This window comes from Muscardinus avellanarius (assembly GCF_963383645.1).
Source record: "Muscardinus avellanarius genome assembly, chromosome: 20".
Taxonomy (NCBI): Eukaryota; Metazoa; Chordata; class Mammalia; order Rodentia; family Gliridae; genus Muscardinus; species Muscardinus avellanarius.
The window spans coordinates 33,842,666-33,855,645 of NC_137806.1; the positions used below are offsets into that span (position 1 = coordinate 33,842,666).

The window sequence follows — 12,980 nt, forward strand, 5'->3', positions numbered from 1 at the left end:
GGGCAGCACGTGGTCCCTGGAGCGCGGCTGAGCTGAGGCAGCCCAGGCGCCCTGCGTCTCTCCTGGCACCGTCTTTGGGTCCCTGGCTCCGTACAGTTCTCATTGAGATTCTCTGGGCCTCACAGCTCCCGACCATCCCTGAGCAGAGCAGCCCCACCCAAGGGGGCTCAGCACTCTGCCTAAATTAGCTCAGGGCTCGGAAGCAGACAGCCTGGGAACCCAGCCCGACGACTGCAGGGACCTAGGGGTCAGGGTGCGTGCGGCTTCAGGGCAGCTAGGAGAGAACAGGGTCAGTGATACAAGGAACCATCGACAAGGGAAAGAGAGGGCTCAGGGTGCAGAGCTGGGCAGAGGACAGACACCCGGGGGCGGCCCCGCCGCCGGTGAGCCGCCGCAGACCTGCAGCTTCTAGGGTGGCTCTGCGTGACAACGTGCCCGCCCAGACCTCACGCGACACTTCTTTTTCAAATATTTTATTAATCCGTTTGGCCAAACAGGTAATGGAAACAGAATAATAATTTGCTAAAAAGTTCAGGTCATGAATGCCCCTTTCCCCAGGAAACAAAAGACTCCATGGCCACAGATGGCACCATTGGATTACACAATATTTCAAAAGAATGTTTCCGTTTCGCAGGTAACAATGTAAACTTCAAAAATAGTAAACTCTAACCCCCAGTCCCTCTTTACAGATCTATCACAGATAGAATTTTCTGGCAGACCTAAATTGTGTAAGTAAACAGCCTGGTGCTTAAAAGTTTCATAAAAAGTTTGACAGGTTCAGTAAATAATGTTTTCGTCTTGGTCTAGAAGTAAAAGCCACCAGCAACTCCCCTCCCTCACCGTCTACCTCCAGCCACGCTCCGGAGACATGGGTCACCAGCTTTGTCATTTGTGTACACACACAGACACAGATAGTTTCATTTGTTTCCAAAGATTTCTACATCTAAATGATAAGACGGCGCCAGTGACTTATAATGTCACCTTGATTCACATAGATAAAGACAAAAATTCTGTAGAAGGCACTGTAAATTCCCCTGCGTAACCTGACAGACGGAGCGAGCAGGCCAGCGGAGCGGGCTTTCCTCTCCCTGTGACCTGGGTGGGCCTGGCCTCTGACAGGTCTCACATCTATTGTTCTTTTCTGCTTCAATCCCCCCCATCCCACCCATCCATCCATCCACCAGTTTGTCCGCCTGTCCGTCTGTCCATCCATCCATCCATCCATCCACCCATTCACCCACCCACCCATCCATCAACCCAACCATTCAACCTAAGTGAGTTGTCTTTTGGTTCATTGAAATTCCTTAAAATTAAAGAGTACAGCTCTGGTATAAAACAAAATATGACCTACTATAGCTGAAAAAGAATCACAGTGTACAATGTCATTTTCGGTCGCGAAGATCTGAAACATTTGCCCCGGCTGGTCAAGCTCACCCAGGGCATCTGAAACAATCCGCACGAGGCTTCGTCCCACCCGCTGTACATTCACTGAGAAAGCGCTGAGAGGTTCCCTCCTCCTCCCCATCGAATCGGTACCTTAAGTGGAAGGTCTGATGTGGAAAAATGCAAGCAAATTGGACATGCCAATAAATACCGCAGGACTTACTGCAGATTACCAAAACTGTACAGGTATGTACACCTTGCCCAACCGAGGCTCCTCCCGCAGGAACAGACCTCCAAGCCATGACCGCAGGGCTGTCCCCAGAGTCCCAGAGGAGAGGCCCTAGCGGGCAAAGGAAGGCCGAGCTCTTCTGCTCCGGTTCTGGGGCCCCGAGCCCAGGTCCGCGCCGCCCTCCGCTGTCTCCTCCTTCTTCCTCACTTTGAGGCGGGTAAGCAGCTTGATCAACCAGACGTCCCACTCCTCCGGCAGGAGCAGCAGGAGGAAGCCCAGGCCAATGATGATGATGGCGATGACTCGGACCCCATTGAAGACTATCTGACTCGTGTAGTGATCAACCACTGCGAGAGACAGAGCACCGGTTACTCGGGGCAGGGCGGCCCACGCTGGGCACGAAGCTGAGCGTCCTTCTCCTCGGGAAGGCTGGCCATCCTCCTGGACCACAGAGTCCTCCTCGGCGGGATTTTGTCTCAGGGGACCTGGGGTGGCCTCCAAATAAAAATCTGTATGGAGTGGGACTAATTTCACCTTCTCAAAATGGATTTGGCATCTGAGTGTTTTAATACTGATTTGTGTATGAGAAAAAAATATATGTGCATGGCAACATACCAAAGTTTAATTGGAAATAAAGCAAAGTTGAATTCACAATGCGTGTGTGTGTGTGTGTGTGTGTGTGTGTGTGTGTGTGTTAAAGACCACAATGATCTTCAAATGGTCAACAACGGTTTGAAGACCAAACTTGAACCGATTCTTCTAAGTTAATAAATACAAATTCCTGTTCTTTGGCGGGCTTCAGTTAGCACAAGGGTCTAATGCTGCTGGTGTTCTGTCTCCTCCTCTTCCTCTTCCCTCTCCTCCTACTCTCCCTGATTGAACCCAGGGACATTCTACCTCTGAGCTGCATTTGGAAACAGGGTCTTGCTAAGTTGCTGAGGCTGGTCTTGAACCTGTGGGCCTCCTATCTCAGCCTCTTCAGTACTGGGATTATAAGATTCACCACTGCGCCTGGCTGGTGTCCTTGCCTTCTATGAGGGGCTCTTAAAGGCCCAGAGGCTTGTGGCTACTGGGGACTCTTGTTGGGTGAAGGAACAAAATGAGGAGGGGCTGTGTCAGCGCCCAGGACCCCGGAGGTCCTCCCTGGCCGGGCCTAATGTCCTCGCCTCTTCGGTTGGTCAACGTGGTTTCACATCACACCCTGAGCATCCTCCTCCAGGAAGTCACTGACAGCAGTGAGTGTCTCCCTGCTGTATAACTATCTATGTGTTGACGGCCTGATGATATTCATCTCTGCTCCCAACACCAGGTAGGGCAGCTTTAGACATCCATGGCTTGGGTGGTACTCGAAAACCATCCATTAGGGAGAAAATACTGCAAATATACCACAACCAATATTTACCTGAAGGCCTTTTGTTTTCCTTGTTAAGCATGCATTGCAGGCCATGCACAGGAAGCATGCACGTGAGTGTGTGAGCATGCGTGTGAACATGTGTGGTGTGTAAGTCGATCTGAGCCTGTGTGCATGTGCGCGTGTCTGTGTGCATGTGTTTGCAACCAGCGGAGATGGAGAGCCAGGCAGGGAGGTTACCTGCATTGACCGGTACGCTGAGGACAATTCCGAGGGACATCAGCGTGGGGTACGTGACAGCAATGCCGAAGTTGAGTATAATATTGAATGCTGGAACGGAGAGGGGGGAGCACAGGAGTTACTCACGGCCGCCAGCACCGGCAAGGCTGCAGCGGGGGTTGCCACGGCCCCTTCCTTGACCTTGCCCCACAGGCATTCCGAGTTCTGGCCCCGTCTTCCCGGGAAGGCGCGCTTAGGTGCCGGTGAGGAGGCGCTGGCAGCGGCCACCGACCAGCTCTGCATCACTGGCATGCTCTGGGTGGCTGCACGGCAGGAGCTTCGGGGCACGGGTGTTTGGAGGAACTGGGCATTTTCTGCCTAGCAGTGAGGGTCACGATGCCAATGATGACACCAATCACAAGGTTAATCGACTATATTTGCTGAGCACTGACATGTAGGCCATGTTCCAAGAGCTCCATGGCCCAGCTGTTATTCACAGTAACGTGCCTGACCCCAGCTGACTGCTTGCTAGTGTGCGTGCGTGCGTGCGTGCGTGCGTGCAGGCGTGCGTGTGTGTTACTGAGCATTGAACCCAGAGACAGTCTACCTCTGAGCTATGCCTCCAGCTCTTTTTGTGTGTGTGTGTGGTACTGGGGATGGAACCCAGGGCCTTCTACCTCCAGGCTACACTCCCAGACCAATTTTTTTATATTTTATTTGGAAAGAGGGTCTCTTAAACCAGCTGAGGCTGACTTTGAACCTGCGCGGTCCTCCTGTCTCAGCCTCCCAAGCACGGGGATTACAAGCGTGCCCACCACGCCCGGCTTTTATTAGTTTTGATTTTGAAGAAGGGCATCACTAGGTTGCTGAGTCTTGCAACATGGCTGAGGCTGGCCTTGAACCTGCAGCCCTCCTGACTCAGCCTCCCAAGTACTGGGATTGTAGACATATGCCATCACACTATTTAGAGCATCAAAGACCATTGTTACTACCACAGTGTCCATGCTTTTGAAATGACTTACTTTAGGAAACGCAGAGATCTTAAAAAGCAGCAAAAACTTGGACCTAGCAAGGAGCACGGTTTCCCTTTCAGGACTGGTTTCCAAAGAGCCCCCCTCTGCCCATCACGATTTTTTTGAGGGCTCAGGACAGGGTGGTGACTACTTACTCAATAAGAGAACTGAAAATCCACAAAGGTTTCCCCATGGAATGTCGTTGAAGGAGCTCCAGTATTCCACTTTGGTGAAGTAGAGGATGACGGGGATACAGGTGATGAAGAGGATGTTGAACACGCCCAGAATGGACAGGAATAAGGCGGCCTCTCCGAACTTGGCACTGCCCAGCAACAGCTTGAACAGAACCTGCGGGAGAGAGTGGGCGTGAGGCCCCCTGGGCCCCCGCTTGGTGCGCAGAGCAGCGGGCTCTGGGGGGCCCTGCGCTCCCGGGACACTGTGCCTCGCCTGGACGTCAGCCCTGGGCCCTGGCCTGTGCATCCGCAGCCACAGGCTCACACCTTGGTGCCAGGCAAGGGACGGAGAGGCTGGCTACGTTCTCTGCTCCTCACTGGCAGCTACTTGACAAGCTAGTCCTGGCCAGCTGGAGAAGGGAAGATTTTCATTCTCTATTAGATATCGAAGGAGGAGGAGAGAGGTAGGAGGAGGCTTGGCAGAGCCGGGGCGGATGTGCTGGGGACCCTGGTGTGGAATGAAGCCGGTGCCTCTAGACTTGCCATTGGAAGAGTTTTCTGTTTCCAACATCCATTGTGTCCAGAACATTTCTAATCCTCCTAGCACAGCAGTAATGTTTTGTTTATTCAGCCCAGGGAGATGTTTGAAATAGACGTGGGTGCTGATTGCTGGCAGCCACAACAACCATGGGGTCGAGGAGTCATTGGACAGAGCTACTGTGCCAGATATCCAAGTCTCCAGCTCCAGCCAGGTGTGCTCTTGTCTGAGCAAACACGGCTCAGAGGGCCCTGGCTCCAGCTCCAGTTCCCCACAAAACAAAGAAGCCACAGATTGCAGACCAGCCAGCACCGTTCATTTTACCCCCAATCCTGCAAATGTGTGGGGGCGGACGGAAAGGTGCGGATGCCTGCACTGCCCATCCTGGGCAGCCCCAAAGCTTCCTAAAGCCCCTGCGCCGCCTGGCTCCCCAGAGCTCAGGGCCAGCGCCTGCCGAGGATGCAACCAGCCTGGAGGCGTGCCCCGCTCCTACCTTGTAGAGGGCTGACATGGACGCTGAGCCCACGACCAGGGCGATGCCGATGACCGAGTGGCTGTGGAAGCCGTCGGCGTAGGTCATCATCACGATGCCTGCGATGGCGAGGATGGCAGCCACGATCTGCAGGGACAGAAGAGAGCAGTGGTCAGGGCGGCCGGGCGGGATGTGCCGCGGGCTTCCACCAGGGGCCCCTTCAGACCTCCCTGGGAGGGGAGGGCAGGCGGGGCCACCCCACCGCTGCCTACAGGGGACTCCTGGCGAAGTCTGGCATGACCCAAGGACCCGGGACGGGTCAGGAGCGATGGCCCACGGTGGTCACCTTGATGATGAGTGACTTCCGGTGGCAGGTATTTGTCATGACAATCTTTGGTCTGTCCTGGAAAGGGTCTTATGTTCTTTCCCAACTTACTGAAAGTAACTCGTGTGACTCTGCTCCTGTTTTTATATCTAGACAGGAGGCAAGGGGTATGCCGGCAGTCGAGCCTGAGAGAGCGCCACTTGCCAGCCAGGGATTGGCGCAGCATCCTCCCTGGAGGTACAGCTCCTTCCCTGAGCTGCCTGCCGCCCCCACCCTAGGCCCCTCCCTGCTGTCCTTGCCCAAACACCAGCCTCTAGGGCTGGGCGGACGCTTCCTGAAGAGGGACATATGACTGTTGTTCGGAACTCAGCTGTGCCAGTAAGCAGGAGACGAGCGCTGAGCAGACATCGCAAGGACCCAGCTGAGGAGTGCCGAGCCGTGGGGGTGAGCAGGGCTGCTGTCCGTAGACAAACGTGTGCGGCAGGTTCAACCAAGAGGCCCGTCCCACTTACAGATTGTCCAAGACTAGCCACAGCTGTCTAAAACACCGCCTCATAGCTAAGTTTTACCTCGTTAGGGGTTTCTATACATTTTCTTAATTTATCCTTAAGTAGGTAGACATTATCACTGGTCTCATTTTTTTGAGGTACTGGGGATGGAACCCAGGGGCATTCTACCTCCAAGCTACACCTCCAGCCCTCCTTTTTATTCTTTATTTTGAAGCAGGGTCTCACTGAGTTGCAAAGGGCTTCACTAAGTAGCTGAGACTGTTCTCGAATCGCCATCCTCCAGTCTCAGCCTCCTGAATGCTGGGATTACAGTGCGCACCACCACGCCCGGCCAATCAGTGTCATTCTTATAGACGCGGAAGCCTAGGCTTGGGAGGTGGAGTCCACTACCCAGTCACTCAGCTAGCCTAAGGAGCGCGGTGCGGGAGACTTCAGGTCTGACGCAGCAGAGCCGGTGCTACACCTTTCAACAGGAAGGATAACTGTCCGGTCAGCTTTCGCCCCTGTGCTCTTAGATTTGAATTGAGGCTTCTTTAGCAGTTTAAAGATGCAGGTTTTGGGGTCATGAAAGGTGGCACGGTTGAAGCTCACGGAACATCTGAGTCACGCACACCTCGGGTGCTTCGGCAAGCTTCCTGCTGCGGCATCTCCAGATGACCCTACAGTGCCATGAAGCGCAGGCCTCGGGCAGAGGTGCCTGCAGGTGCTGGGGGCCTGCCCTCGCCTGCCTGCGCTTTCTGGCTGCTTCATTCTCGGGTTTCATATTCCAGTGCTACGTGGACAGAGTCAGCCGTCCTATCAGAAAAAGAAGCAGAGCTCACGCTAAACAGGCCCAACAGTGAGCTCACCCCTGGAGAGCAAGTCAAAAGCAGACGGCCCAGGGCGCTTCTACCCAGAGGCACGCACAGTGCAGAGGGGCGGGTGGCAGGGAGCCGGTTGACCCAGCTGGGTATCACAAGAAGAACTCAAGAAAGAAGGATGGGATGGAAGAGAGAAAGTGGCCAGATTACAGATGATCTGGGGCATTTAGATTCATGTTCAAATCGTCCCAACCTCAGGCAGACGTTCAAGGAATGAACAGCCGGCTAGGTTATTTTCTCTGATGACTTGGGAGGAGATTTCTCTGTACTGATTGATAAACCACTAAGAGCTTCCTTGAATGGGGCTCAGCAGCAGAGCTGGGCGGGGGCTGGGGTGGGAAGTAAGGGCGGGGCCACCTGCTTCAGGACAGCACAGGGCCTGTGGGCTCACTCTGACAGGTGGCCAGGACAGTGACCTGCGGGGGACAGGGCCACATGACCTCTGTCCTCGGCCACACATGGAAAGCGACCCCCGGAGAGCGCTGAGCGGCCCTCAAGGCTAGCTTGGCCGCTCACAGGATGCCTCGCTCGGCAGCCCTCCATGCCGGGAGGAGTGGGGTCGCCCCAGGGTTACACGGCACGTTTGCACTTCATGGAGCTGTCCACATGACAGGCCTGTCAGCGTCTTCCTGCAGCTACAGCCCTGACAATCTGCGCACTGCCCCGACCAGGCAGCTCTCCCATACAACGTGTCCTGCAGAGGTGAGGCTGAGCCGCGGCCCCGCTCCTTGCGCCTATATGGCGGCTGACTCGGGCTTGGTGCTCAGCCCCCGGGGGTGGGGAGCCACGTTAGCTTTGGAAGTTACCCAGAAAAAGGTGCTATCTGACCTTGAAGTCTGAGTTATCCACACACCAGTAAGTTAGGATTACATCCACCCAAGTGTTTAGCAAGGGGAAATCTGGTCCCATTGCCCTTGCAAATTCTCCAAGCTCTTTATATGAAAGGCGGGAAATCGCCCGAACCTACTTCTCAATCCCAGCCCAAAGCTGAAGGCCTTCAGCGCGTGGCTGCAGAGCATGCAGTGGTCGGTACCTGGGTGGATAAGCGGCCACAAGGCCAGACTGTACGCTATTTCAGACATGCTGGGGAACCCTTACTCATGGCTAACAAAGCAGAGAGCCGCAAACACCATACTGCCCTGCAAACTCTCGGGTCCCCCCCCCCCACTTCCTCCTGTTAACCTCGGAAAGATTGCAATCTACTTTGCAAGATGCAGAGTTAAACGCCGGGCGTGGTGGCGCACGCTTGTAATCCCCACGCTTGGGAGGCGGAGACAGGAGGATCGCACTGGTTCGGAGCCAGCCTTGCTGGTTTAAGAGACTCTGTTTCCATATAAAAATGTTAAAAAATAGGTCTGGGAGTGTAGCCCGTGGGAGTGTATGGTAGAAGGGCTTCCGGGAACCCCAGTACCACCAAAAAAAAAAAAAAAAAAAGATGCAGAGTTAACCTTGAAGCGTCTCTCTCCAGCATCAGGGTCTCACTGGACATTTGCTTGGGCCTGTGAACCTCAATGACAAGCTCCATGGACTGCCTTGGTTCTCGGCCTCATGAAAAGTCACGAAGCACACCTGAGTCCAGAGGGTCTTGGGGGCCTTTATGCCAGAAGCACCTGCCCTTCTTGCAGAGACTTATTAGATCATTTGTTTGCTGAAGGCATTTCTGGGTGGTAGCCCAGGGAGTGAGTTTTTATTCCAAAATTAACACCAAGCCTCCAAACAAATTCTCCCCCTACTGCCAGCTAAAAATATAGCCTAGCAGGTGACTCACATCCCCGGCGCTGTTTGAGTAACTTGGGTGGGCGTGACCCCCCCATTAGGGTGATGCCACTGCTCCCAGGGCAGTAAGGCAAGGATGGAAGAGGAGGGCCTGGAGCTACTGGGACCACGGCTGACTCCAGGAAACAGGCTCTTTACCTCAAGGTCAGAGGGCGGGAGCGCTGCACCTCATCTAGAGAGCCACAGTGTGGCCACAGCTCTTCTGTCAGGTTCCTGGCAAGGTGGCCAGAGCAGTAACAGCTCTCGGCCATCAGAGGGAGCAGCCTGAAGCCACTGAGATGTCCCTGGTGAAGACCACTTGGCTCGGGCGGGTCCCTCCATATTTCAGCTGGTATTCAATAGTACGTCTGTCATGAGGTCATACAACCGTAATAAAACCTGACTGGCTCTGAGTGGAATTTACCAAGTCTTGCTTGTGGCAATTTCCCTTCATCTGCAGAACCAAGGAAGGGAAATTCCTTCCAGACAGCCCGCCCGCAGCACAGATACGTCTGGCTCACTTGCACTGTGAACTCGCAGTCGAGGCAAGGGGCCAAGAATGCACACACTGCTGGATGCCCAAGGGTCCCTGGGCTTCAGATGCACCCTGGCCAGAGCGACGTGTTGGCAGGAAGCTCCGGGCTGCAGGGCACATTCACACCGCCTGTCACAGCCCGGAGAGCCACCCCGAGAGAGGGGAAAGAGACGCGGAGGGGGAGCACATCGCCATCCCCGGCCGGGGTCCCCGACCGGCACACACTTCAGGGAATGCTGGTTGAAAAGCTTGAAATGAAAGGCGCTGTGATGAATGCTTGTCTAGTAATGGTTTGCAAGCAAGAAGGTTTGCAAGGCACACTGCGAATGGAGCTCTCTGCCGGGCGCCTTTTCGGCTGCAAATCAGCAGGGCAGCGGTCAGCGGCGTAGGCGCACGGTCCAGCACATGGAGCTAAGCAAGCCAATGGGCAGGTTTCGGCTGGCGTGACCGAGTGAGGGAGGAAGACAGAGAAGAAGGAACTTACCCTCACTCCCATGAACCTGTCCCTGAGTACGATCCATGAAAGCAAGAACACAAAAGCTTTGTTGCAGCAGAACAACACGGAGACGTCCGTAGTGTTTATTTTCTTTATTGCATGTAAGTACAGGTAGTTTGTGAGTGTCCAAAGAACACCAAAAGGGGCTGCCTTGGTAAAAAACACCTTCAAGGTCAAGCCATTGTCTCCAAAAAATCGACAGCATTCCCTAAAACAAGGAAAGAGAGGCAGTGTTATTATATTCGTGGGATGAGACAGATAATTTCTTTTCCTATCTCCATTTTTAAAGGAAAATATGGGAAAGGGCAGGGTATTATAATTTATTATCAGTTTAAAATAAGCATCTTTCTATTAAAGCTCTTGAACCTGCTGCTTTAGTCTGTTGAAGAAAATGTTGTGCGGTGATCTGACATCATAGACTATCCCTTCTGTGCAGGGGAATTTAGGAAGTGATGGCTCTGCACAGAAGGAATGTGAGGATTATCTCACCTGGAGGCTCCATCCCTTAGCAGACCATGCTTAAAGAAAAAGGGGACAGTAGAGCATCATGGGTCTCAGTGCCCTCTTTCGGTTCCCCCAAACTTAGCCAAGGGAAGGGAAACCAAGCCTGGGCTGGGAAGTCCAGATGCCTGTTATCTTGACGGCCATGGTCTTTCCCTGATGGACTTTGCACCGGGACCAGGGGAAGCTATGCCACCACAGAAGGTTGCTTTTTATATGTCCAGAGAATGCTTGTTTCCCTGGAGGCCCCATTTTGTTTCCACAAACCCAGCCAAGTTAAGGGAAAAGTGAAGCCAGGCCCAGGCTGGACAGCCCAGACACCTGTTATTGTGACTTTCCTGTATGTGTGCAGAGTAAGCAAGTGGATACTGATGCTGTCATGGCTGCCACAGCCTGACACGTACAACCCTCTCTCAGAGGTGCCTAGGCGGAACTGAGGCACTATGGGAAGGGCATGCGTCACGCTCGCAGTGGGCTGCCATTGGACAAAAGGAGGTGCTGCTTGGGAAAGCACAGTGAGGGGTGGAGATGCAATCAATCCAGCTTGGTGCCACCAGACTGTCCCAGGAAACATTTCTCAATAAAGACTATGCCTCCTGCGCCATCTTTGGGTGTTTTCTTGGGTCTCTGGGTAACCTATCTCACTGCCCTGGCACAACTGGGCTGTGGCTATGGCACATAAAGATTGGCCGAGGGGAGCCCCGGGCAAGTACTCTTCCAAGCTCTGCCCGACTTGCTCCATAAAGAACAGTTCACATTGTGGCAAACGCAACTGGACAGCTTACTTCCTCTCGGAGATCTACACCTGACCCTGCAAAGCCTGATGATTGGAGAAATGGTGGTCGGGAAGGGAGGGGCACCCACACAAAGCTTGGCATTGACAGCCCGAGTTGCTAGGAAAGGTGAGCAGTGCGGGGCCTGGAAATGGAAACTATGAGTCGGGCTAATGGGGTAAGGCTTCATAAAAGACAGAAAGCTTGGGTTGGATCTTGAGGGGTAGGCAGGATTGATAGGTTGGGGTAGAGATAAGAGAAGAATCTGTATCTATGAAACAAGAACAAGGAGCTATAAAAAGAAAACAAGACTGGCAATTAAAACAGGATACAAATGTTAACCAAAGAATTGGAGTATAAAGTAAAAAAAATCAACCATAAATGGGTGTGAGAGAGACCATTAGAAGATCAAGCCAGAAAGTTCAATACTGAACTAAAAGGAGCTCCAGAAATAGGAAACAAGCAAAAACTGAAATGAAGGGAATAACAAAATAATTCAAGAAAGTGTTTTGGAACTCAAGGACATAAATCTTCATAATGTAAGGACCCATCAAGTACTGAGCGACACAAGGAAAAAAGAGCCATACTGCGGCTCCTACTCGGGAAGTAAAGGGACAGAGATAAATGCTCCCGAAAGTGATGCAGCACCGGACATCTCGGCAGCAGAGATGGAAGCCACACACAGGTATCACCCAACACCTTAATATTCTGGGAAACTTCTTTTCCCAGCCAGATTCTGCAGCCAGCGCACTCTTGATTCAAAGTGAGGGCAGAATGAAGATAGGTCCCGTGGTGTAGTACTAGACAACATGGCCTCCCACGCAACTGGGCCTTAAAAAGATGGTGGAACCAAGGAGGAGGGAGATGTGGTAGCAGGAAGCCGGGCTGCGGACAGGTGAGGAGGACCAGAGTCCCAGCAGGATGCTCTGCAGCCAGCCAGGGGGCAGAGGCTTGCTTCTGCGAGGGGAGTTTCCGGGTAAGCCTGTGAAGCAACAAGCAAGATCAAGAAAAACATTGGTGGGTTCGTGGGATGTTGGAATGTTTAGGAAAAAAAATAGCAACCATTAGATGGAAATCAAGACAAATGAGACCAAAAGGGCAAATATTGCTGGCAGGAGAGATGAGGGACCGTTCGCAAGAGGAGGCCGCCACTGAGCGGCAGGTGCATGCTCCTGATAGTGGAAGCGCTCTCAGCCTCAAAATGGGATGCAGTCAGAGGAAGAAGCAGCAGGTGAGGTGGGGCAGAAGCCAGCAGATGCCTGAATTCAAAAGCCCTGCAGGTAAGAATTTAATTTAGCCTATTGCATCTATTGGCCTAAATAGGGCAAAGTCCCGCCAGCCTGAGGGTTGCTGAGAGTAAACAAGTGTGGACCAGGAGTCACAGTTGTCTATGGTAATTCTTGTACTACTGCTCTGCAAAGTGAACACATGCATTAAATGGCTAAAAATACAAATTTATTAAAAAACACATGCGAGATAGCAGGCCACTGTGGTGGAGGCTGAAATGTAGGCGCTCGGAGACAGTTTTTTTTTTTTTTTTGGTGGTGCTGGGGTTCCTGGAAGCCCTTCTACCTCCGGGCTACACTCCCAGACCTATTTTAACATTTTTATTTGGAAACAGGGTCTCCTAAGCCAGCGCGCGCCGCTGGCTTCGAACCTACGCGATCCTCCTGTCTCTGCCTCCCAAGCGTGGGGATTACAAGCGTGCGCCACCACGCCCGTCACTCGGAGACAGTTTTGAGGAGTATGTTTGAAAACCAGAGGGAGAGAGAGAAAGAGAGAGAGAGAGAGACAGACACAGACAGATCACCCATCATTTGCGACCAGGAAGGCTGCACCCCCGGCAGA

At 53.1% G+C, this 12,980-nt stretch overlaps 1 protein-coding gene across 2 annotated transcripts in view; it reads right to left on the reverse strand.

The window, feature by feature from the left end:
* Positions 1–1,723: 1,723 nt before the first annotated feature.
* Positions 1,724–12,980, reverse strand: part of SLC35F3 (solute carrier family 35 member F3) — a gene marked incomplete at both ends in the record, with an annotated part of 186,293 nt that continues 175,036 nt past the window's right edge. For both annotated transcript variants that reach the window (XM_080717127.1, XM_080717128.1), the window contains 5 exons: positions 1,724–1,959; positions 3,204–3,293; positions 4,351–4,543; positions 5,400–5,525; positions 9,847–10,066. In XM_080717127.1, coding sequence (XP_080573253.1) covers positions 1,724–1,959; positions 3,204–3,293; positions 4,351–4,543; positions 5,400–5,525; positions 9,847–10,066 — 865 coding nt within the window. The remainder of the gene's footprint in view (positions 1,960–3,203; positions 3,294–4,350; positions 4,544–5,399; positions 5,526–9,846; positions 10,067–12,980) is intronic.